Below are 27,235 nucleotides of genomic sequence, written 5' to 3'. Positions count from 1 at the left end.
TACTAAACCCTTGTTGGGTTTTTAGTATTCGATTGTAGTATTTACTCAACCCACATCTGACAGCTACTCTAAACCTATTGTTGATTACAGCTGCAGCAACAGCATGAAATCTCTGAACATATTTAGACAATCTGAAAAAGAGAGAAATAAAAAGAAAAAATGGCAACAATCAGTTTCAGAGTATGGAAAGAGAAGAAAAACAATGTTGAGGATTCAATGACACAGTACAGCTGATTTTATTTCAATTAGCATTACCACAAATTTTGATAAGATAAAATATTAAAATTCATGAGTATAAACAGTAATGCATGACAAGACGAAAAAGTCTCAATATTTGTAAGATTTTATTTTTATGTATAAACACTGTACATAAATTACTTTCTCTGCGACTAATATTGTACGGATAAGTGGAATTTTTTTAATTAAAAAAAAATCCATAAAGATATTCTAACATCTCTTGTCAAAGTACCGGTCAGTTATGAGATATATATTTATATATTTTGTTCTGTCAGTTTCCGCTCTATTCACCACTTGGGTTGGTTCAGGAATGAGATTGTACACTCAGATTTGATTATATGAACCACAACTGTGTCCCTTAACAAAATCAAAGCAGAAGAGAAACGATCAACTAGCTCACAGTCTGAAACCTCAGTCCTCACTAGTTGACAAAATTTTGCTGAAAACAAGGATGCCCAGGACAGTTTGAACCAATGAATTAGTCACTGTCTTCCGAAAAAAGACATTATATTAGTTCATCTGGGTGCAATGGTCTTTGCATGTAAACACATTTGCTTTTTTTCCTCCATTTTGTCACTGACCATGTCACCTTTAAGGTTTTATATAAAAAAGCACAAAAAAAAAGACAAAAACAAATCATAACTGAGTTTTTTTTTCTTGGGTTGCTCTCTTAGAGAGTCCATTATCCATTCAATGCAATAATGTGGACAAATATGTAGAATGGGGGTGTGGTTCAGTCAATGAGAGGAAGTGCCTCAAGTTTCTTTTTTGTATAATTGCAGTGTGTGTGTGGCACTTAGGCACAACTCCTCACTTCTCTGACATAACCCCTTTCCCTTAAGTCTCTGGGATAGGAGTTCTGGGAGTGTGTACACAGGAGAGAGGAGCTTGGGGAGAAGAGGGGCAGTAGTCTGTTGAACAGCCTGTGCTGTGCAGACTGTTACCTCTTCCCAATCTCGCTCTGCCTCAGGAACTGGATATTGTTGGCACTGTCGGCCAGTTCAGGGTACTGCTCCACTGATAGTACATAGTAGCCGTCATAACCCAGCACCTTCCCAGAGCTGAGCAACTGCCTCTTCTCCCCCTCTGTCCAAAGACGCACTCCCTCCTCCCCGTCACGCACACGCTGCTGCTCCCGTGCCCATGCACTTGACAGTGCTCTTTGGCGGGCCTGCTCTAAGACACGTGCCTTCTCCTCGTCCAGTGTCATGCCATAGCGCACATGCAGAGCCAATGCGCCATACTGCAACTCCACATCTGCAAAGCGACGTGTCCGCCCATTGACCACGGTCGTGGACTGTGACACTGTTACGTTGACTCCGTTCTCTAGACTCTTGCGACCGCTAGTGAGTCGCAGGGCGCCCAGGTCACTCTCGGGCAGGCTGGTCTTTATAAAGTAGTGCGTGTCGCGGCCTTCCACTGTGAAGTGCAGGTCCTCTAGATAGAAGGCATTGTTGAGGACAGTGGCCACTTTAATGCAGTCCTCATTTGCTATGTTCAGTGCGTTAGTGGCCACCTGGCCTTTACTGGTAATGGCAAGCATCACACCTTTACCAATGAGGGATTTGACTGTGGCAAACCACAGCCAAGGTTTTTCCCGGCTTGAACGTCGTCGGCTTAACTGGATCTCTGGCATCCTCTCAAAAGATAGGAAAGCCTTGGCCTGCCTCATAACCTCCTGCTGGACCCCTGAGATGGACTAAAGTTGGCAGAAAAAGACAAAACACATTAGATAATTAAAATAATTTTTATTGAGAATGAGTTTGAACTTGAATGATACAAATTAAATGACTTTGTTTTTTTTTATCATGTTCTTTTAAACTAAAATAGCAAATTTTAAAAAGATCCAGCCAAGTAGTTTATGTAGGACAGAGAAAGTCAAACATATTCATAAGATTCATAAGGGAAAAATGCATTAGATGGCATACCGGTAGGTCATCCCATAGTTGACTCTTCCTCATTTCCAGTGAGGGTTGGGTGAGGTCAAATTTAGGGATGGGAAATCCTGGGATGACATTATGCAGATGAAAGCCAAATGTCACAAGCCAGATGTTGACATCTATAAAAATAAAGAACAGACATTGTAAAAAATAAAAAACCCTTATAAATTAAACTAATTAAAATCATGGTTGCACAAACAAAACACCAATACAGCATGCCAGAAGGGCCCTCTCTTACCTGTAACATACTCCTTGACTTCATGCACCTTGCTGATGGGATTATTATTGCGGAACATGTACAAGTTGAAGGGAGCTGGGTCTTTACCCACCCTGGTCCAGGTGCTAATATCTGGAGTGGTCCAACGGCCTGCTTGAATGTCATAGTCTCGCTCTCCAAAGTGCAGCAATCTTGTTAAAGGGTCATATAGGCCACCATGGAATCCAATAACCAACTGGAAGTCAGGGTTAGAGTCAAAGTAGATCTCTCCATAAGCAGTATATTGCACCTGCTTGAGGAGAAGCCCATTGCTGCTGAATACTGCAAGTGGTGTTCCTGTGTTGTCACAAGCGATGTAAAACTCCTCACCACTGCTGATCTCCATGGCAAACAGATGGCCTTGTAGGTCATAGTAGAGCGAGGTAATTTCAGAGCTCGAGTGGTTGTACACATGGGTGATGCGTGTTGGGTAGTTGAGGTCCGCATAAAAGAACTGAAGGTGCTGGCCCAGGCTATTACGAGAGGCCAGGCGTCTTCCTAGCCCATCATAGCGGTACTGGATGGTCCAGCCACTGGCTTTACTATGCACCCGAACCAAGAGCCCTTTGGAGTTGTACTCAAAGATCTCTGCACCCCTTTGCCGCAGAAAGCCATCTTCATCCATACGATACTGCACATCGCCCAGCCGTGTGATGCGGTCCCGTAGGTCATAGCGGAGGGGAGTGAGTCGTGCACTGTTGCCAGGGTTCAGCAGGTGTAAGTTGCCATTCAGGTCATAATTATACCGCCACATCATTTTTTCATTTAGGTAGACTGTCTGCAGCTGCCCGTCCACATCATACTCATAGCCATATTTGGTGGTGTTGGCGAAAGGGCCAATCTTTATTTCCCTTTTGGTGACACGGCCCATGTTGTCATACTGGATGGTGATCCAGTACATGAGGGAGCGGAAGATCTCGTACTGGATCTCCTTGATGCGGCCATGTACGTCAAAGTGCTTTGTATAGGTCATTACAGCTGTTGATATAATCTGATTAATATCATAATAGATTACTCCGAATTTCCCAAACTGCTCTACCTTGCCAGAGATGTCGTCAAACTGATAAAGGTCTATAGGAAGAGGAGTCTCGTTGATGACTCCTTGCATGCTGGTGACTCGGAAGCTATTGTCATAGGTGTAGTCAAAGCGGGCATTAACCATGCCATCCTCACTGAAGCGGAATATCTGCCGGTCCACCAGAGGACCTATCTGTCGATATCGGATAGAACAAATGAAACCCTCACTCTGAAGGTTGACAGTTTTCAGCACACCTGCTGTCTCATCATAGGTAAAGCTGACCCGTGTGCTGTCGTATAAGATCTCGGACAACTTGTTCTGTCTCCGGTACTTATAGAGGACACGCCGGCCAGTGCCCAGGTGTGCCACCCGCAAGAGCTGGCCATCCTCACTGTAGTCCACCGTAACTGAGGCATTACTTTCAGGTGGATTGTAGATGTTGCGGTAGTAACCAACAGAGCGGATAGTTTGCATGGTGTGACGGGCCACACTTGGCATAGTGATGGCAGAGAGTCGGTCCTGCAGATCGTAATCAAAAATGTACTGCCGCTGGCTGTGTAATAGCAGCACCATGGACTGTAAATCAAAAGGTGGGAGAGAGGAGAAATTAACCTAAACAATTACTCTTTCATGCTTTTCTTACATGCTATTAAAATACAAATCGTGTGTAAAAGCAGGTATTAACGCTCCATTTAGTGATTAGTTCTTTGCCTAATTGAGTTCTCCTTGACCCTCAAGCTTCTAAATGCAGGTCTGTTGCTGCATAAATATGAGGCTTTAGCCTCATGATGTGCCCATACTTATCTCAATAAGGTGGGTTGAAAACGGTTTTCGTGCTCTGAATATTGTGGAACTGGGGCATCAATAAAAAGGGGTTTTAAAATGCATCTGTATGCTAAGCTGGAAGCTTGAGGTAAACAAACAAGTCAGCAAGTTGTCTTTGAGTTATGAATGATGGAGGCCTCATGTTTATTCTGTGCCTGTTTTGGGTCTTGTTGGACAATGTGAGAGGTGAGTTGAAGCAAAGGATGATAAATAAGTGTTTCATGCTGTGGGGCTTAAGTACAGACATCCCCAGACCCTTTCGTTGAATGGATCTGAGACTGTGGCATTCAGAGCTACTGCATCACTCCTATATTCATGTCTTGCTTGGTAAAATAAGCACACTGACTGACGTCTGCAGATTTTGAGGGATATCCTTAGAGGCCTCTCCACCTTGGGGAATTGCTACAGGAGGTGTCTACCTTTGAGAAGCCTTCACCTTGTCAACCATACTTGGACAGACATTATTCTAGTTCCCTAGGCACTGCTGGTGGCGTATGTTTGATATCCTCTCACTGGTCACGCTACCTGCGCATGTGGCAGGCGACGGAAAGACAGACTATCCATGCATATTTAATCTACACATTTGCACACCATGTTTTTTCTTGCCACAAAACTTTTGTGGTTGTGGCTGAGTGCTCTCTTAAGGGAAACTCACTTTTTATCTAACTGAAACTCTGTAAAAAATATTTCATTATAATTAAATGTCCATAAACAAAAGTGTACAGCATACAACAGCAAAAAAGCTGTGATGTCCTGCAAGTTTGAAGGGTTGGGGTACAAGTTATTCTTTTCATATCACTCTTTGTCTCTATCTTTATGGTATCATTAGGCTTAGCTCAAACCACGGGTTTTCCCTACAGTCTCATTTTAAGACTGTAACTTTGTCTATAAAAGACTTTACAAAGCAAATTTCCTCTCAACAAACATCCACAACATCCAGTTTCTCTCCCTTTCTGTACACACCAGTTTCTGAAGTCTATAAACCACCCACATAAATTTCTGACTCTTAGCGTCTAGGGGACTAGGGGTTTTTATTAGGGGTGCAACGGATCGCAGTTGATCCATGATCCGTACGGACCAGGCCCCATGGTTCGGCATGCATGTGATTTGTGGATTAACTGCTAAGTTTAACCATCATAGAATGGCAAGACAAAACACGTCCAAATGATTACATTTAAGTTACAAAGTTATAAAGCAAAGTTAAATTTACCGATCCATGGCTCAAAAACCTTAAATGATCCGAATCGTGTGTTTTGTGATCTGTTGCCCCACAAGTCATTGTAGTATAGCTATTTCTCTGGACCAACAAACTTCATGTTTGTACTGCTGATACAGTGAAAATAGTGTGCTTCAGGAAAACCACTTCAATGGGAGTAACCATCAGGAAATCTCAGTTATGATGGCGGATTGTGGACACCTTGAACTCAAAGAAACAGTTCAACCAGAAATTAAGTTTTCTGTCATTATTTACTTGCTCCCATTTTGTTCCAACCCAGTATTCTTATGTGAAACACATAATTATTATGCAGATTGTCCAGGCTGCACTTCCATACAAGGAAAGTGGAATATTCATACTACCAATCTCCAAAAAGCATTTACCCTTAAGGGTAAATTGTGCTGGAGTATAAAATGTATGTGCATGCACAAATTTAACACAAGGAACTTAGTACTTTCCAAACACTGTCAATCCATTTATATCTTTATAATTCTGATTGTGACAATTATTGCAAAATAACCTTTGGAAATTTCAGACAAATAACACAACACATATGCAACACAATATAGCAAATCTTCTGGTATAAGATGCCTAGCTACTGTTTAAAAAATTCACAATTCTCACCTTGTCCAAATAGGTGTAACTCCAGGTTTTGCCATCAGCAAAGGTTCTGGAGACTATGCGTCCCTGGCTGTCGTATTCTACCCTCTCAATTGTGGGTCCTCTCTGGAGGCTTGTGACCTGGCCAGTGTTGGAATAGGTGAGGTTGACAGACATAAGCTTACTGCTGGGCACCCACAGTGTAGGATGACCAGAGGCATCATACACGATCTTCAGAAGGAACTTTCGATGGTCATCATATATTTTCTCTGAGCGCAGTGAACGGTCATAGTCCACAGACAGCAGGTTTCTACCATTGACCTTTATGATAAAAAAACAGAATATTTTACTGATTAGAACGGTCATTGCTAACAACAGGTATAGTATCTTTTGTGTGGAGTTGGTTACCCTAATTTCAGAGACATATATTGCTTTGAGGACAGAATAGAACATAAAAATTTCATACATATTGGTCATCAACACATTTTTGATGTGACACTCTTTCTCTCTCTCTCTCTCTCTCTTTCTCTCTCAATTACAATTACAATTCAGCTGCTCTTCATAACTCTTCTTCATTACAAAAACAATATATATATATAGAAAAAATAGAGAATTTAGAAGAGAAATAGATAGTTGGTTCACTGACAGAAGCTAATGAATAGACAAAAGCTTTTCTTAAGCCATTCTCTGATATGTGTCTGTGGGTTGCATTATGTCAGAATTAGTTTAAATAACAATGTGGATATGAGGGTTGTTTCAATTAATATTAAAGATGAAGCCTCTTGTTTCAGTGTTTGCAGAAATACTAATGCATATTTTAAAATGCCAATAATTTAGCACTCTCACATCAGTCATGCCAAAAACAGCATTATGAAGAGTATTGTACAGACATAATGCATTATTCTGAATACGCCAGTAAACACATCTAATAAATATGACTACTGACAAAGAGCTTTCTAAATTACATTTTTACATACCCTGAGTTTCCTGCCGAACACTACAACCTTGCCCCTGTTCTGTTCTTTTCTGAAGCGCCACTCCACCAAGTTCTGTCCATTTTCTCCAGGCAGCGTCATGTTTCTTCTGGCCACTGTTGGGTTGGATGCACCTGCAAGAATATGAGGCTCGGTCTGGAAGTGAGAGTCCATTCCATTGGCGTAGATGACCCTCATAGAGTTATCATAGCCCACCTGGTAGCTGTTTCTTAGTTGATCTATGAAGAGGAAAACAGTGAAATGAGTGGGGGGAAAAGCCGGAGAAGATAGGTTATAAAGGATTATGTTAAGACTGTTAATTCAGTGTGGCAGGATCACCACCTTGATTTTTATTCTCAAGTCCCATCATATTTAGTTAAGGAGGTTAGAAAAGGATTTGTGTAAAAAGAAAACCCCATGACACATTAACTACATTGGTTTGTGCTGTGGTTGCACTTTAACATATAAATACATAATCTTCTTTAATCTAACTAAATTCATTTTAATATAATGACTTTTCCCAAATTGGCATTAAGTCACCCTATTGCTGCCTGTTACTTCTCCCTATAAAGCAGATGTGTGTAATTTCTGCATCACCAAACAAAATTGCAAAAATAACTTTTCAAACAGGTTTCCCAGTCTGCAACTGGTTAAATAAGCATACTGTCCTGTCCCAAACTCAGGTCACTGGTTAAGACAGTCTGGGATGTTTTGATTATTTGTCTTTGCATATTAAGCTGGGCTAAGGTTTTTAAAAGTATTTTAACATTAAAATAATTCAGCTTTAAACTGTGCTATGCAGATGCATTATTTCAGAACCCAGCTGTCCAGTTTTCATTCCCTGTGGTGCTGTGATTATAGTGAAACTATAAATTACCATCTGACAATTTTAGCTCTAATGAATGAGTAATGAGTGTTTGGTCATTAATATTGATTTAACCTGTGAGTTACAGCTTGATTAGCAGTGTGGAACATTTCCAAGACTTAAAGCAACAGGTCAGTTTAAAGCACCATCAGGGCATTGTTAATAATAATATAGCAGAGATATGGCGCACCTTGAACTAATGTGTAAAATGAGTCAATGGAGGAGAGGTTGGTGGTGATGCTGACATCGTCGTCTCGTCCTGAGGTCTCAATGTCCACTGTTAGGGCTCTGTCCATCTCTCCAATCAGACTGGTGATAATGCCGGTGGGGAATGTCACGTTGGTCAGGCGTCCTTCACTATCATAGCTGAAAATCAAAAATGCCATTACAGCACCTTTTGCAGTTGGACCTCACTTATGTGTGGTCAGCAGTTCTAATGATGGAATGACATTAAGCAGACTAGTGTGCATGTACGGTTTAGAGTCAGTCTTGTTTGGGCCTTGTTTATATGTATGCTATCTGACAGAGGTCAAATGGACAATCTGCTTGTGTACACTAGACAAAGAAAAATGTGGCGTAAACAAAAGTGCAGAAAAAACGTGAAATAGGCTGTTTCTTTCCAGTGTGGTTTGCTTTTTGACAAATGCTGCCTAGTTTGAGTTGCCTTACACTCACAACTGGCCAGAGGACTTTTTTTTTTTTTAAATATAAAATGGGGATTAATTCTTACCCACAAACATAATTGACTCATTGAAGTCATAATCATTAAGGTTTTGCAGGGTAGGTGCACAGACACTGAGTCCAACATGTTTGCCAGAAGGACCTACCCCAGACTGGCATTATGCAAAACCTTTTGGTACACCACCAGCTGGAAAATGTCATTCAAATTCATTTAGCATTTTCACCATGCTCTAAATAGCATGTGGTGAAATTAAATGGTAGGTTTTGTAACTACATGCTGCATTTTTGAAGACTTAGAAAATCATTATTAAACCCTACAGCAGGAATGTGCACTACAACATCAATGTATCCAAAATGTCAAGGCTGACAAAACTGCACATCTTAAAATAATCTTTAAAAGGTAAAAACTCAAACTTCTTTACTTTTTTTTTACATTTAGTATGTATATGCATATATCTGAGACCACACTGAATATCTTAATTTAAAATCTAATAATAATAAAAAAGAGATCCGCTGTGCTGTCATGTAAAGGAATTAGTAGAAGCACTCACTCATAAAATGTGGTCCAGCCAATTTGGATGCTTTTGGTGGCTAGCAGGCCGCTGTTTCCATGGTAGGTGAAGAGCACTAGTTCCTGCCCCTGTGCTGTGAGGGTCTTAAGCCCTCCATTTGTACCAATTGTCAGCCAAATGACCTGGTTGTCAGGGGCAACAATGCGCACTGGCATTCGATTAGGGTCACGACGAACCCGGAGCGTATTTCCACTGCTATCTGTTACAGCGGTGACATCATCCTCATTGCTATAGCTAAAGTTGTACTTATAGTCACCAGTGACTAAGCTCATAGTAAACTGATGTGTTCCATTGGAGTCAAACACGTAAAGTTCTTGCGAGGCAGGTGATGCAACTTCAAAAAGACCCGAAGAGCCTTGCGGAGGTCGATTGTGACGAATGGCACGGATTCTAATGTTTCCCAGGTCAGCTACGTAGAGCGTTCCATCAGGAGAGACCACCAGAGAGGAAGGAGCATTTAGCCTTGCGTCTTTGGCATACCCATCGCCCGTCTGGTAACAGTCACAGTTAGCGTCGTTCTTGCAGTCACAGTCGGAGGGTGCGCCTGCCAAGTGAGAAATCTCGCCATCCGTGCTAACTTGTCTGATGCGGTTGATCTTCTTTTCATCCGTCTCAGAAATATAGAGCACACCGCTGTATGACAAAGCAATGGCTGTTGCACCTTCCAGAGTGGTCTGGATGGCACGCTTTCCCATGGTGTACTCGATGCCTGGCACCTGGCAATGCATAGGTCTGCCTGCCACAATGCGCACCTGCCTGTTCTCGGTTATCTGTAGTACAACGTTGTTGTCAAGCACATAGATAGAGTTGTCCATAGGGTTGATGGCCAGGTCTGTAGGCCACTCTAAACGCACCTGGAGAAAGGACAGATCAAACAAACAGCTTACAAAAACTTGCATGCATATACACACATACACAGACACATAATTACATCTACTGCCTGCTCTCTCACTCTGTGCACAGTTGATGTTTGGGTCTGACACTGATGAAGAAGGATCTGTTACTTTGGAGGCTTAATACATTGGGTGCCTCTAGTTCATTCGATTTGCCTGTCGCTGGGTCATTTATTTTGCAATGGGATGCAATTCCTCAGCGCCTACAGGGAACAACTGTCTGGCAAACAAAAGCACAACCAGAACAGCATTGTCCACATGGATGACTGGAATACCTCCACTGCTTCAACAAGGCTGTTAAAGAAGGTTTGCAAGGACAGTCTTTTTTGGATGTCTATTAATAAAATAAAATCCTTCACCACCACACACTTTATCTCAGACATACAGAGAAAAGTGCAAGTATTCTTTCCTTGATTATACATTGTCTTGTCTGTCTGAATTATCTGGTTTCAATATTTCTTGAATACAGTCTCGACAACTTCAATAACGCTGCCAAGTGCCAGTGGGGAAAAGTTATGCAACTGCATAATCTATAACTCACTCTTGTGAAGATAAGCTGACAATGTAATTTTCAGTCTGTTCCTAAAGCTGATGAACACTAATGAACACTAATGGAGACTTATTCCCAATGAAATCAACTTATATGGCATGATTGGGACTTTCTTTAACCAGAAAGTCTTCAATGTCTTCAACCAAGAGCACCACATTAAAGCGTAATGGTTCTGAACAACAGCAGCTCCTGTGGATAAAAGCTTTCTCTGCTCAGCCATGGCCCGTCTGTGATTCCACCTTCTACATAATGCATGAACTTAAGAACAGATTTTACTTAGGGCAAACGGATTTTACTTGGGTGTGCCACAACATGCCACCTAAAATGTTTCATCAACCCTCAGGTCACCACCTGATATGCAAACGGACAACTTGGTAGCCTTAGAGTACTTTTTATGCTCTGGGGACAAACTTGATTTAGACTGAACATTTTAAACCCAAATTTAACTGAAGATTTCCTTGAAGAGTTTTTTGAGTTATTTTCTGCTGTCCCTATTGGCCTAACTGAGGTAGGTGACAGTTGTGTAGGTTGAGCTGTATATATCCTTAATGATGCACATCGATGACTTGCTACAGCAAACGTTTGGGTAATTGTGAGGCTGACACCAACTGTCTGGGTCTGTCCATACTTCACTGAGCTTCACTGAGCTTGGACCCAAGGGTATGTTAGACAACCGCCTTATGTCTCGTCCCCAACCTCCATCACTTAGACAGAGACAAATGGGATTGGTGGGGAGACCAGAAAAAAATAAAGTGAGGGGAGAAAGGATTCTGCCTAAGATTGTGGATACATTTCAAAAGTTTACTAAACACTGCATATCACCCCATTTCAAGCAAAAGGCCCTCTTGATAATAAAGTTGCAGGTAAAATGTCTCACTCCTACACCCACAATAGATATTACCAAATTACACAATTACCAAAGAACACAATTTCTTGTTTGTTGGGTTGACTGATATGGTAATCTTGGACTGCTGAGACTCAACGACATTAATGTAGCATCACATACAATTTCAGCTATTGTCATTGCAGACATAATCTATTTACAGCCAGCTATGATTAATTTATTCCAGAATGTGCCCTATCAGAGTGGGGTACTGAGATAAAACTAATAGTAGTCAGCGGATCATGTGATCCCAACATGGAGATCACATGTTGAGAAAAGCTTTTATTAGGCTACTGATTTGACTGCAGTCTTAAACTCATTGGAGTGTTCATCATATTAATCATATTTTTCAAATGTACAATTTATTCCTTTGTGTAAAACTTTTTCTAATGATGAAAAAAACTACCGAGTGGACCTGTCAATGATGTTTTCCGCAGACTCACTAATCTAAGCTGATTAGATGGAAAGCAGCCATGGGGGGGAGCTCCAGGTCTTCAAGAGAGTTCCTCTGGTTTTTGTTTGGGTGGAGGCTGCTACAGAGGGCTGACCTCAGGCTTTTGGTTTGTCTTGAGGTCAGTGGATGGATAGAAGGTCATAGTGCAGTTTACTATAAGTGGTTGGCTAGATAAAAATATTAATTAAGACTTATAATTTTAAAGTCTGCAAGCTCTAAAACTCTCTGTTATGGTCCTTTAAATAATAAGCTATTATTTACAGGGTTTCAGATAATACAAATGTTTAATTATTATAAACAAATAGTAAATAAATACAAAATAATATTAAAATGTATCAAGGACAACATGAAAAACAATTCTGCCTTCCAGTCCAAATGAGGCAACAGTTTCAGTTGCTTGCAGCCTCTGTTTTTATCTTTGAAACAAGGCCAGTCATCCTAACACCATTTCAGTGAGAAAGCAAGAGGATCAGGTTAAAACAGCTATATCTTTGTACTGAGAACCACAGATTGCATTCTGAAATAAATCGAAGTTTGACCTTTCTGCCCTTTAATATTTTGTTTTAGCCCAGTGGCATAACTGGACTGAATTCATCTCTATAAACCATACAACGCTCAGGTTAGCAGTATTGCAGCTGTTGCAGCAATAAATGGACAAATTCATATTTAAGATTCAAGAGCACTAAGCAGTGATGTAGAGCAGGTGAGTATGGATATATACCTGTCCGATATGCATGCTGGTATCACAGGTCAGAGGGCGAGCAGATGTAAGGTCATTAGACCCCAGCAGTGTTGAGATGATGCCATTCCGGTCTACTTTCCGGATCATGGTACCATCCACAAAATAGATGAACCCGTTCTTATCCACAGCAATGCCTACATAGAGAGGGGGAGGGGCAGATGTGAAATCTGCAAATAGACACACACACTGCACCTGCAAACAGGCGAAACACGACTGGTACACATGTCACGCTTGCCCCTGTGGTTTCCAGGTCACTGAAGACGCGGCGCTTGGTGAATTATTCACAATGAGCTTTTGGGTGGTGAATTATTCCTGAGCTAAGAGTGATGTTGAGAGCAAGTAATATGCAGGAAGATATGTTTTTTTTAATCTAGTCAGAGCTAAAGGAACTGAGCCAAAGGCGCTCTGATTGAGTGAGTATCATAGGCCTCACTAGTTCTCTCAGAGAAATGTGCTTAATGGCTGGATGTTGCTGTGTTGATAACTTCAAATGAAACCAGTATTATTTTATAAGTAAAATATAGTTTTTTGTATTATTTGTGCATGTGTTTGTGTGAGAGAGAGAACAGAAGTGTGTCATGTTCAGCTATAGTAGTCCATATTGATTTACAGGTGTTCAGTCTCTTTACCTTTGGGTCCCAGCAGTAGCGCCTCGGTGGCCTTGCCTCCATCCCCACATCGAGCCTCGTCAAATGGCAGACACTGTTCTCCGGTCCCTGCCACAACCTCTGCATTCTGCAACAGCTCTTTGGTTCCTGTTAGGGCTTTAGGCCTGAAGATTCGTCGTGAGTTGGTGTCCGAAACATAGAGCTGACCTGTCATCGGGTCTGTTGCTAAGTAGTACCTATGTGCAGGATTGTTGCTATTGGGACAAAAGTAAAAATTTCATAATTACAAGAATGTCAGTATAGTTAACCTACATAAATAAAAGATATATATATACATATAAACAAACAGATACAACAACACAATTGAATGGATAAATTTGAGACAGAATAAGAGGAAGTTCATTTTATAAGTTTGAGGTATGGAATGGATAACTGAACAGGTTGGCATGAAAAAGTTAAAAACAATTCTTTCTGTTTTAGTAGATGTCTCATGTCCGTAAACCACTATGGTAATAATCCTAAAATTAACGTGAAACGTGATCACTGATCTTAGGCTTTTGTGTTTTATTGTTGAAGTGAATGTACTTGTTTGGCCCGGCTAGCTAGAGGGGAAAGTAGTTGAGCACTCTGTCAGAGTGAACCTAATGCGTTATGACTGGAAATCACTAGCGTCTGACACAACCATAATGATGCCCACCAAACTGTCACATCCTTTCAATCATTTGCACTTCCCATTCGCACTCCTATGACAAAGGAAAAAGCCAGCAAGCAACATGAAGTGATGTATCTGTTGAAGAAAATCAACAACTTGTCGCAGTGTTTCAATTAGAAGCGACTAAGGACTAAGAATAGCGCAGACACCTTGCAAGAGGGTTGGCTTTGGGGCAGGCAAACAGATGATGGCTGCTGTAGTTGAAACCTCTGCTGTGTACAGTAACAGACTAACTTTTATTTATATTTTTAGATAACCTCACTTACTGATCTAAAATCTAATTTACAAAGTGGTGTTGGGGTCCATGTTTGAGCTGATCCATGGTAATTTTTTGGTTATCAGATATTTTGGTCTGTTCCAAAACCTAGTGAGGTCAGCTGCTTATGGAGGTATGATTTTAAGGCACCATAGGCATGCTCCCGTTGTGAAGGGTCTTCAACCCTGCTCTTAGGGACCCACTTTCTCACAAAGTTTAGCTCCAACCCTAATCAAACACACCGGAATCAGCTAATCAAGCTCCTCAGCATTGCTTGAAAATAAAAGGCAGGTGTGCTGAAGCAGGTTGGAAATAAACTTTGCAGGACAGTGGGTCTCCAGAAGCAGGGTTGAAGACCTCTGACCTAAGGTATCTAATTTTAGTGGTGTTTGGAAGGCAGCAAAGAAACTCATTATGTTTTGGAACAGAGCTAAAGTGTGTTTACAGTAGGGCTGTCAAAGTACCAGTACTTCGGTACCAAGTTGAGATTAAACGTAACATACCAGTCTTTCTGTAGTACCGGCAGTATCGAGTACCGTGACAATCGGACTGATTCTGAAACTGCAATGTCAAACAGAACCGTGCATTAAGTCTTTGGGCCCTATTTTAATGATCTGAAACGCAAGTATCAAACGCAAAATGCAAGTAACTTTGTGGGCGGATCTAGGGTGCTGTTGCTATTATACCGGCGGGATAAATGACTCTTGCGCCCGACGCAAATCTAAAATGGGTTGGTCTGAAGTAGCTACATTACTCATAGGTGTGGTTTGGGCGTAACATGAAATGAACCAATCAGAGTGTCATCTCACATTCCCTTTAAAAGCAGGCACGCTTGTTCCATGGCGGATTACTATTATAACGGGGGATTTACCAGGCGCACGCCAGGAGCGGTTCACAGCCGAGGAGACCAACGTTCTCGTCAGGGCCGTAAAAGACAGAGAAGTGACATTGTATGGGGATGGGAGAAACCCACCCAAATAAGCTTCGGTTAATCAGGTGTATAATAATTTGGGTAAATGTGTAAACTAGATTTATGCCTATTTTTTCACATCTTCATGGACACCACAATGATTTCCCTCGTGTGGAACATTTCTCCTTGTAATTATGTATGGTTTGCAAAAATGGCAACTGTGTAGATGAGAGAAACAAAGTGTATACGCGTTGTGCACACGCTACATTATGGCCAAGCATGCGCCCTTAAAAGGCGCCACTGACTTTAGGTTTTTCTTGGTCTGTGGTGGAATTGTTTTCTGGAACCGCAAAATAGCACCAGGGAACGTTTGCGCCAGAACACGCCTCCTCTTTTCGCTGAACCGCCCCCGGAAGCGCAAGTTCATTCCCTAATTTACCGAAGTGCGTCTGTGAAGGGAAAAGTCAGCTGTGCGTCGGGTGCAAAATAGGAATGATACATGCGTCGGTGTACAAAGTCAATTGCGCTGGGTGCAAGATAGGGCCCTTAAAGTGTAAGTGCAATAGACCTGCCACTTATTGTGTTACCTGTAATGTGTTTAATTTGTTTTCATTTTATCACTAAATTTTCATTTGATTTTTTTAATGCAATTTTTACTTATCTGAACAATTTGATGGTATTGGTACCGACTACTGAAATATTGGTACCATGTCATCAACCCTATTTTACAGAAAAGCAATATACAGTAGATTTGTACAGCTTTCACATGTGCTAATTACACTGTTTACAGTTTGAATCAGCATGCACCAGCAACTCGGGACTAAGGGCTAAAAAAGTCTCCGGGTTATGTTAGTTATTGTTGCTATATGGCATAGACGCCACATTGCACTTACAGTAAATATAGATCAAACAAACTAAAAATAATATACCATTTTGCTGTGCCAAATGGAAACAAATGTGAGTTCTGGGAGTGAAGCAGGGAAGGTAGAGGCTTAGAGACGGCTTGGTTTAAGGACACTGAGGCTTGGGGTCAATAATCTCCTAAGTTTATGAGGCTCTGTGGAGCATTAGGCTATATGGGCGTGACATAATGACACATACAGATGAGCCGAGACATCTAGGACAAGAGGAAGGCTAGCCATTAGATGGCTTGTAATGTTCACCAGCCAGAAACAGTGCTTGTGAATTAATAACTCTTAGCACTTATTAATTCAGAGTCATTAATGCTTAATGTGTCGTTTTTGTTTCTCAGAAGCATTGAGAAATGTTGTGAAAAGATGGATGCGTCTAAAAATACGCCCTTTGAATTACGTCAACTGAACTATTTTGCCCACACACAATGTAACCATATAGTGAAGTTGGCCACTAATTCCATTTTAAATGATTTGGTAGGAGACAGAGAGGAACGGTTAGCATGTCCATGGGATTCCTAAATTTATCCCTGGTTGCAAATTTATTCAACAGGCTCTAATGGCTTTGGCTCGCCCACTTCAAATTACTCGCATTTATTTCCATTCATGAGCTCCATACGTCTGCGATTAAACCCTACAGAGGTTTCAAACAGAACTTAATGTAGGATATCAACATCTACAGCACTCTGTACATCGTCCCTCAACTGGAACTATTCAAACATCTGTGGGATGATGAGGGTCTATTTGCAGTGTTTATCAGGAACTTCTGCTTGTACAGGGCGGAGACATTTGGAGCTGAAGTACTGGAGACCTGTCAAGAGAGGTTTATGTTCTGAATCCTTCCTTAGAAAACAGGTCTACACCAGTGTCAGCTAAAATGGACGTCTGTGTATTTTACTTAAACCTTTTCTGGCCAGAGAATCAAAAGATGAAAAAAACAAAAACAAAAAAAACATTGCTTTCTAAGCTAAATGAGGTATCTTTTGGCTTTCTGGTATATGCAATATGCCACATTAGAAGAAAATGTTTTACTTGAGTTCTACATAAATGCCTCAGCTAAGCTTCCCTTATATCCACAAAGTGAAGAAAGAGGTTTCACAGAGCAAGAAAAAACGGTTGAAATAAATTTTTCATTGTTTTGGGAAGACATGGGAATTTGGGATTAGTAATGTTGATTTATAAACTACTGACAAACTAAGATTGTGTTTGAAGAAAAATTATGGCCATTATGTTGAATTATACTAACCATTTTGTCAGGAATTCAGATCTGTTGTCAAAACCTGTACAGTAGTGTTTTCAATGGAACCACACCATTTCTGCACTATCAACAGAGACATCTGAAGTCTGAGACCACATTGACAATCTGGGATACAAAATGTGATTTAATCCTGGAATTAAAGATTGATTGAAAAATGTACTACGTGAGTTCTTTGTATAAAGGGTAAAATTTACTTCAAGCATCCTGTATGTGCAGTGGATCACATGATTATCAGGTTTCACACAAACTTGTGGAAATCATGCATGTTGATAATATAATTTGTAATTAAAGATTTGGGCAATGAGCTTTAAAGCAAATGAAGTGAGTTAAATAATACCAAGAAAATCAAAAACTTTAAGAATGATCTCAAAATGTCATTGGTACTCCAGAAACATCTGTGGCAGATGACACACATTTACATTACTTCTGATGACATGCAACAACAATCACTTAAAAATAAATAAATAGACTGCACCAGAATGGAAGGAGCAGTGCATTAATGAGATGGCTTACCTATGTCTGAAATCTTTATTTCTTAGGATAGCAGAGGAAAAAAGAACAAGCAAGAGAGATAAGAAAGGGGAGAGAGTGTAAAACAGCAGAAGCACATAAATCTTGTTAAGAAAGAGAAAAAAACAGGTGTGCATATATTAATCACATGGACAGGAAATAACGCAGTGAGATGGGCTGTTAACTGTACTTTGTCTGGTTTCTTAAACAGAGTTGGATATGTGAATATTCCACCTGGGAACTGAAGAACAGTATGAGCTCACAGCACATGCTGAGGTTAACTGGCCCATAATAGCAAATTGATTGTGTCCCAGACAATGAAAAGCAATTCCTTAAACATCGCCTTTAGCCGCACAGAAGCCACGCTGTGAATATGTCACACAGAGGACCACCATTTCATTTTCTACATCCATGTGTTTAAGTGCTTTAATGAAGGAATTTAATTTACAGGAGCAGCAGACACACAAAGATGATACTGAAACCTGTTAAGTGCTGGGCCATTTATAGAGAACTCGTGTGAGTGCACATATGAGACATTTTTGTGTGGGTATCAAGTTGGGGGCAGATGGAATGAAAGGAAGATGATAAGATAAGGTTAAAAATACAGTAAGTGTCAATGACAGAAAGACACAGGCATGGAAAACATGAGATGGAAAACGAGAGGCGGCTAAAAGGACGAGACAGACGATTTAAGGGGAAAGAGAAAGGAATAAGAGATAAGGAAAGAAAGGAGATAAGAGGTAGCGGTCATGTATCACTGCAATGGCTAAATGAGGTGCTGCAGGAGAGCAGAGAGTGACATGGAGGGCCCTCTAGGCCCTGCCGAGTGTGAGGGAAGAATTTATGATCATTTCAGCGAGAGTCTATAAAAGACCCGAGACACGGATCTGATTTCATATAGAGGAACCCTGAGAGCACTTTGAAAGAATATCTACGCGTCTCTGTGTGGATGTGTGAGCCCACTCTAGATCTAAGGAAAGGAAATGACAGGTCTTGAGGTTTGAAAGAAGAGGGCACATATGTTCACCTCATGGTTGTAATGTATCAGTTCTGCACCTCTACACTTCATGGTGTTTTGATTATTCACACACTGTGATCACAGTCAGTCTGAATATTTGAGATAGTTTAGATTATTAAATTAATATAGGCATGCTGCACTCATATATGTTAAATTAAACCACAATATCTTTTTTTGGACACTGAACAATCAAAACCATTCTTTCTATTACAGAGGTGGCACATTTGACAGTGCTTTTTGGTGATACGTTCTTGTTAAAGGGAAAATCTGACATCATTTACTAACCCTCATGTCACTCCAAAAACGTAGGCCTTTTTTTTTTTATCTTCCGAGGAACACAAAAGGAGTCCAGGCTGCTCTTTTCTATACAATGAAAGTGACTGGAGACTGGGGCTGTTGAGCTTCTGACAGCCCAGGTAATCATTCACTTTGATTGACTGGAGAAGAGCATCCAGGACATACAAAAATAACTCCTTTAGGGTTCCACAAAAAAAAACAAAAAAAACACATGCACTTTTTAGCTTAAATGAACATTTTATTAATAAAAATGCATTTTATGATATTTAGAGGACCAGCAGAGGTGTTGTAACTTTTGGCTAAACTGCTGTGAAATAATTGAATGATGAGATTTGAGTTTTTGAAATGAAACTCAACCACAATAAATTTTGGTGGCAAATAAATACCCTATAATCAACAAAATACAACTACATTTCAATAAAAAATAAACATACTTGTTGAAATGATAATCTTTACTGCCATATAATAAACATCTCAGTGATTACTCTCTTTGAAGAAACAAAAAACTTTAGTTTAGTTGGGTTGGCAGAAAAACTCTGAGAGATAAACACTGTTATTTCTCTGAGCTCAGTAAATAAACAGGCACACACACACACAGACACACAGCCTTTGATGTGGGCTGGACGAGCTCAATAGAAGGCTTGTGTTGGATCATAAAAAAGCGAGGTATGGGAATATGTATTTCTTCTCGTCTTGGGGGGTTGGGGCGAGAGCACCGGTAATGAGTCACCCTTTACAGACGAGAACTCCGTCACTGTCAGCACGTTCTTTTCAGACCACATGAGCCTTTTACTGGGCTGAGTGCCCCATTTTACAGTCTAACAACATAAAGTATTCATATCATTAGCACAAAGGCTACACCAGACTGTATTTTATACCTCTTTTAATTTCCTTTCATTCCTATTTTACTAGTTTGCGTTTCTTACCTCAGCTCCATAACACTGGTAACGTTTCCTGAGGGAAAGATGCGTCTGATGTAGTTGAAGTCACCGACAAACAGGCTGCCATCAGATCCACAGGCGAGGGCCACTGGAGCCAGCAGTTTGTTGCCATCAGCCTGGCCATTACAGCTGGGGCAGGAGATACTGCGCCTGCGCCCATTACCCATTATGGTGCTGATCACTGGAGGCTGCTGGGAGACGAAGACGTTCTCACCGTTGCCTTTGTACAGGATGCCTGCAGGACAGGAAGAGAGGGTTGTGTGGGTGAGCTACTCTACAGCATATCATAATATAGCTGATTTTGGAAAGATGGAGAAGCTAAATTCAAAATTCATATCATGATCTAATGAATATCCATAGCTGTGATTTTTATAATGTAACATTAATCCAGTACTCTAATCTGATTGGGTAAACAAGTTCACAGTTTGTATCAATCTGCCTGTCTGTGTTTGCAGCATTCCAGACAGCCAATATATATCTGTGTATATATAATATACATAGACATGTATATATAATATATATATATATATACACAGACATCATAGTGTGTACACCTGACATTCCCCCCAGCAGTAACCCGAGGATATGCTTTGCTCACGGGCAGACATGTGATAGTTCATGGAAAACTCCTTTCAGTTATCAGCCTGACTTTTTAACAACTAGACCAACCTAAACCAATCATAAAGTAATCAAAGTAAAAGACAAAAAATCTGTAAAAATGTAATCAGCTATACCCATTTAGTAAATGAGAAGAGAGTTTATCTATGCAATATCTCATTACTGCTATAAATCCCATGCACATCAAGAGATCTGTGTAGTTTATTCAATATTCTACCTCTTTATCCATACCTTTGGCTAAATAGGATATTAATTATTTTTTAATCATTTTAATTATATAAATTAGGCAGAAATAAACTAGGAAACATATCAAACTAACATTACGAACAATTAGGAAAAAATAACTGCTTCTTATCTTACGTATTAGCATTTCTTAAACAGTAATTAATTTTTGCTTTTGAATATTTTATTCTCAGATAATTTGCACCTTAATGTAATGTTATCAAAGGGTGTTGCCGTTTTCAGACTGGTTCACAAAGCGGTCTGCTTTATAGTAATGTAGCATACTGATAATTCTACTGTTAATATATTCAGCAGCGAGAAAAGGGGAAATCTGGCAGCAGTTCAGAATCGATAAACAGCCCAAACACATGCTGCTTGGTTATATGGCACAGGCAACTTAAGAGAATCAATTAATCAAATCACATGATGGAATGACTCTTGGGTGCATCACAGTAAGTTATCTTTATATTTTTAATATGTCTTTTTGTTTTTGTTCCCTAGTATAAATTCAGAATGAAAAACTAATACTGACCTGATTCCCACTGTTAAAGCGATTTCCTGACTGTCACTAAACTGTGCGTGAACAAGTTATTATTCATAGCAACTAAAGTTTTTTCCAGTTTTTCTATTTATGACTGCACCACTTCAATTCTGAATCCAGGTAATACACCGTGGTTAATCTTATAGCCACAGCAATTTTGAATTTGCGTGCTTGTAAGTTGGAGTATATTTGGGGGAAAAACATGTCAGGGGGAATGTGTTTCTGATAGTCTCGCTGTATATTTGTGTGTGTGCATGTTAAACACAGTGTGGAAATGCCACAGGGTGCGAGTTCGGGCTGTGTGATGAGTTTGGTTGGCCTTAGGTTTGGATTTGATCCTCGATGTTGTCCTTTAATATTCTCCCTCAGGATATATTTTAATGGTGCACTAATAGCAACACCCGATCGACCCTATGCTAAACCCCACCACCGCTGGTCGTTTCCCGTTACCTTGTTCCTCAGACAGCAGCATAATTAGTACTTCTTTTATTTTATGAGAGGCAGGAATTGTATACAAATACCAGATAACGTGTGAATAGGTAAACAAAAATAACCAATGTTAGTAACACTAAATAATAAAGTTAAAATAAGAGAAAACATGCCCTAAAACGATCCTACAACTGTAGAAGCCCTGGGCAATCTGCAAAAGTACCCCTCCCACTTTTAATAAATCTGCAGCTATTGTCAATAAGAAATTTATAAGATATCGAATATCTACCTGCTTTCATGGTGGAAAAAAACCCCATTACATTTTAACAACTAGTTTTTGAAATGTAAAGTGTGTTGAAAGAGCATGTTGCTTCAGCATGTTTTCTCCATTCATTTGAGCAGGTCAATACTGCATACATGTAATACAGCACTAATACAGTTTATTAAGCAAACATAAACCAGGGCATCCTTAAATACTAGATGAACTACTCCACACGAAACTCAAACTATCTGGCCTGACACTTATGAAAGCCCAGAAATAAGGAATATGTGATTTTAAATGTTAAAAGGAAAAAGTAAATATTCTATACTCCCAGTGTCAGGTAGAGTTTATATTTACATTTATATTCTTAGAAGAAGCACACACATCACATTTAATGGCAAGAACCAGCAAAGAGAGCTGAGGATACATGACACCTGCTAAGCCAGGCCTCACAATTTCATACAGAATGCTGAATTTAATGGGGTTGCTGGCTCTCAGTTCCCATAGAGAAAGCAAACAAGACCGAGAGAGAGGGAAAGGAGATGGAGGGCATCAGGGAAAGACAAGCGATTCGTAGACGGAGCAGAAATAACATGTGCCACCACAAACCGCTGTCATCCACTGTGAGTGCTCAAATTAGAGTCCACCACAAGTCTCCTGTCAACTGTGAACTCCACTAACTTCCTACTGCCTTCTCAGCACAACCCCTCCCACACAGAGAGGGATAAATTTTGTTCCCAAAAGTAGCTGCGACACTTCCTACATCCGAACCGTCACAGAACCTCAAAAGTGTCCGATTTGGAGTGCGCTACATCGGTACCAACTTGCTTGCCACACAAATAGCACTATGCACCGGAGAGACCTGACTCAATTGATTCCATTACAGTTAATTACACTGAAAAATGATCATCAATACTTTTCAGTAGTGAAGGAAATAATGTTTATTTATAATTAATATTCCCCTCACCTCGTCCACCATCTTGGGAGAGTCTGTGATGCCTTAAAATGCTGCCTCTGTAGTAAGCACACTGTTTTGGAACAGAGCAAAAGTGTGTTTCCAAAAACTTGGAGAATGTGAGCATCTGTTCATTCTTTGCAAATGCGTGTGTGTGTGTTAAAGATAAGACTGGACAGAACCAGAAAGATTCGAGAGAGAGAGAGAGGAAGTGTTCTTACGCACGTCGAGTCAAAGTGTGCAGGTGAACTCAAAGTGTCCAAGTCAATATAATGTTTTCTAAAAGCGCCCTTGCGATCACAGTTAGCTGCTTATTGGGAATTGCTTTGAAAACAGCAGGGTGTTCGAGACTGGGGTGGGGGGGTCTTCAAAGCTGCACTTCAAAGGATGACTTCATGCTGTGCTCGCTAAATTATTCACATCGGGCAACGTGCTGGAATTCTGCATCTAGCTCCTCTGTGCGCTAATTATGAGTGAGATCAATGACGCCATCTTAAGCCCCCTCTCGGGTGTGCTTGGGCACCGGTCCACACAGCAGCCGCATCGCGGTCTAAACGTCCCCATAAATCTCAATATACCTCCTCCTCTGATCAACCACCCACCATCGATTAAGCCATTGAGCAAGGGATTGGCCGGAAGAGTGAGAGGGATGGAGGTTCGTAGATGGAGGGCTAAACTACATTTAGGCTACTCTGTAGCGATCCTCCGCTAACAAAGACAAATTGGACAAAGGTGGCTCGTTGGCCCTGGGAGAGACCCACGCGACCTTGACTTCAAACCGAGCTTCTCTGAGGGAGGTAGCTCCAGATACACACACAGACACGTGTATACAAAAAAACACATTTTCAATGGCTAATCGGAGCCATGCGCATGAGTCGCTCCTTCACGCAAATTACTCGTGGTTGCATTACAGTAATGAAACCCACACCGCACCTGTTTGATCTGCCGAACAAGGGCTTGTGAATGATAGTGCAAGCGGATATACATACACCCACACGCACAACAATGAATGTCTTCAATTACACACACAATACGCAAGTTATGACGGCCCCAAATTGAGAACGGCTTACAATGTGGGGCGTACTGGACTATTTATTCAGGCATGCAGAGAGACAGCCCTCATCTCATAATGATTGTGTGTACATGTTCCTTTGATATGCGTGATGTGTGTTTATATATAAATCCGACAGAGGGGGACAGGTCATGAGTGGAAAGCAGTGATTTGCCAATAAAAGGCTGTATTGGAGTTTATAGCTGCTGTGTTTATGCTGGGTCAGAAACTGGATGAGATTACAGAGCTAGAGCTGTAGTCTACTCAATTTTCTTCCATTTACGCCTCACAAACCATCCGTCACTGCCTCCTTTTCTTTCTCTCAGCGTTCCATTTCATGTCTCGCTTCTACTCCACTTCTTTTGTCTCAACAACTCTCCTTCAATCTCTCTGTCTTCAGACAATGCTTAGTTTTTTTGCCTCTCTTTTGTAAGAATCTGGTAACACTGCAAATATATGTGAGATATATTTAAACAAGAATCGTATTATACTGAAAACTTTGCTGCATTAAATAAAAAAGTCCTATATGTATTGTTTTCTTTTGATTCCAGGCCTATGGTATTTTGAAGCAATACATCATTTCTCAAAGGATTTGTTTATCTGCACAGTCATAGTCACTGTGTCAGCTAATTTGGAAAATAAATTCTGTATGGAAAAGCAGCAATAAATCTTTGCAGAGCCACGTGAAGCGTGTGGGTGTGTGTGCAGAGAGAGTACGATTAGTGGTCATCGAGTATTACCAAAATCAATTTAATTTAATCATTTCGCCTCTCCCTGTGTGTTCATTTCTCACATCTCTATGCCATTTTTTTTTGTCAATTTAAATAATGGGAAAACAGTGTGTTTGGAGTCATGACAAAACTAGTGAAAAGCAGGGGATGCTATATATATTTATTTATTTTTGGTCCAGAGTGACTGTACCATGCATGCGGCACTGCAGAAAAAACAAGGAGGAAATCTGCGAACATGCTCTTCCTCAATCAAACACTCTGTCTTTGAAGATTTCCTGACTGGAATAATTGCGGTCCCAAAGAGAGGTGTCTGAATCTCTCCCTCTGACCTCCCGCTGTTAGGTGGAGGGAGGGGAGGTACAGTGGCTGAGCACTGACAGGGCCTGATAAGGGCAGATGAAAGGAATCGGAGGCTGAGATGGTGAGAGCGAGTGAGAGAGGATGCAGGTAAACCCCGTAGGCAGTGGTCGTCCACATCAGAGAGCGAGGCGTGCTTGGCTCATGCAGCCAGATTCAAAGTTGCATTACATGCCTGCACATGACCAAAGCTAAACTCAATGGGATTTAGAAAGGGCAGTAAAGTCTAGTGCAGCTGAATGTTCTGTGCTGGAGTGTGTGAGTGCTTTTGTGTGAGAGGTGAGAGGCAAACGTGGAGTGGCCTTCAGGTAAAAATTGAAAAAGAACTCATGAGTTAACAATGAGTCAAAATTCGATTACGCCACTTTCATGAGTATGTGTGTATGCATGTGGACAAAGGTTAGAGTGGAACACACACACACACACACACACACACACACACACACACACACACACACACACACACACACACACACACACACACACACACACACACACACACACACACACACACACATATATATATGCACTAGGGCTGTCAAAATTAACTAGTTAAAATATTTAACACAGGATCTGTTTTTTTTTAGATCCGCGTCATGTACATCAGGTATTAAAGTGATAGCAGCCTAATAAACCTGCTGCTGCCTGTGTCATTAATGTCAACCAAAGAACAAAAGACAAAAAGAAAATCACTCACTGCTCTTGACTGAATAACTTTTGTAGCTTTAATAAATATCAATCTATATTCAATTTATAATTTCTGCAGTGAAGACTATGTAGTGTTTGATTATTCAAATTATGTATATTTACATGTTAGACCTACCTGAAAATCTTAAAGCACTGTTTACAAAGTTACATGGGTCAAAAGCATTTTAGCAGGGCAGGTAAAAATCTGAACTGTCCTTCCTGGGCCAGTAGAAAAAAAAACCTTAGCGTTGAGCCCTGATATATTAAAGGGCACATGTAAATATGACATTACAATGGGTTTAGGCCTATGTGAAAATTATTTTAAGTTAACTTAAATTAAAAGTTGCTATATTTTTTAAAACCTATTAAATGTTCAAAATGATGGCTTCCAATTATACTGTACTGTTCACAATGGCTATAATTAATGGCCAAAATTGAGAAAAAAATGCAATAGAGACAGTACAGTCAGTACTGGTATCATATATTTTCATATATTTTTAAAATAAATTTTTTTTATGAAAAACTTTAATGTTAGGTCCGATTAATCACAGAAATGTGCGATTAATATGCACACATATATTTTAGCAGCAGGTGGTAGAGAAAGTAAGGGCGCTCTTCATAAGCAAGGGGATTTTGTGATTGAGCTCTTTAAGATAACCTGACTGGAGCCAGCGCTAGCTGTGGTATGTGGACAAGCAAAGCTGAATGAAAGATTTTACTAAATATTTTTTTAATTAAGAATATTTTCAACTCAAATGTAAATATGCATATAATGTAGTTATTTTAATAAATTTTAAATTGATATTTTGTAAGTAAATGAACAAATCAAATCAATCTTCCTGATGCCTTCCCCAATCTTATTTGCAAAGAAGTTGTCATGTGACGAATCGGATTTTTGGCGGATAAAAGCCTATTGTATATACTGCTTGCTTGTAGCGTGGCGTCAATGGATAATCAATTGTTCTTTCTTTTTTTCTTTTTACTCTGTACAACAGCTGCAGAGAAATCTGGACCAAACCAAAATAAAGTCAGATGAAGATGCCGATGTTGCATTTATGTCAGGAAGAGGACCATTTACATCCAAATGTTATTTAATTTACACAGAACAAAACTTAAACATAGATTTTAGAATATAAACTGTTTAATCTGCCATTTCCAGTAAGATTTACTAAATATTAAGTGTTTTGTATGGATGCTATTGCGCGTTTAACTTTAATCATGCCCAACAAATATCTGTTTTAAAGCAGTGGGTAAA

At 40.2% G+C, this 27,235-nt stretch overlaps 1 protein-coding gene across 2 annotated transcripts in view; it reads right to left on the bottom strand.

The window, feature by feature from the left end:
- Window positions 1-226: 226 nt before the first annotated feature.
- The window catches only part of tenm3 (teneurin transmembrane protein 3), a 275,119-nt gene continuing 248,110 nt past the window's right edge, over window positions 227-27,235 (bottom strand). Inside the window, exons 23-33 of one of the 2 annotated variants that reach the window (XM_084399638.1) lie at window positions 20,113-20,362; window positions 17,875-17,895; window positions 13,336-13,568; window positions 12,686-12,840; window positions 9,164-10,038; window positions 8,122-8,297; window positions 7,070-7,305; window positions 6,117-6,413; window positions 2,416-4,027; window positions 2,166-2,296; window positions 227-1,936 (exon numbers count right to left, since the gene is read on the bottom strand). In XM_084399638.1, the coding sequence (XP_084255764.1) occupies window positions 1,178-1,936; window positions 2,166-2,296; window positions 2,416-4,027; window positions 6,117-6,413; window positions 7,070-7,305; window positions 8,122-8,297; window positions 9,164-10,038; window positions 12,686-12,840; window positions 13,336-13,568; window positions 17,875-17,895; window positions 20,113-20,362 (4,745 nt within the window). In that variant the 3' untranslated portion in view covers window positions 227-1,177. The remainder of the gene's footprint in view (window positions 1,937-2,165; window positions 2,297-2,415; window positions 4,028-6,116; window positions 6,414-7,069; window positions 7,306-8,121; window positions 8,298-9,163; window positions 10,039-12,685; window positions 12,841-13,335; window positions 13,569-17,874; window positions 17,896-20,112; window positions 20,363-27,235) is intronic. The other variant, XM_084399639.1, reaches the window with a different exon arrangement.

The sequence above is a fragment of the Rutilus rutilus genome, assembly GCF_951802725.1.
Source record: "Rutilus rutilus genome assembly, chromosome: 2".
NCBI lineage: Eukaryota > Metazoa > Chordata > Actinopteri > Cypriniformes > Leuciscidae > Rutilus > Rutilus rutilus.
Note: the sequence above shows the minus strand (reverse complement) of the source record. Positions and strands in the feature narration are given on the sequence as shown.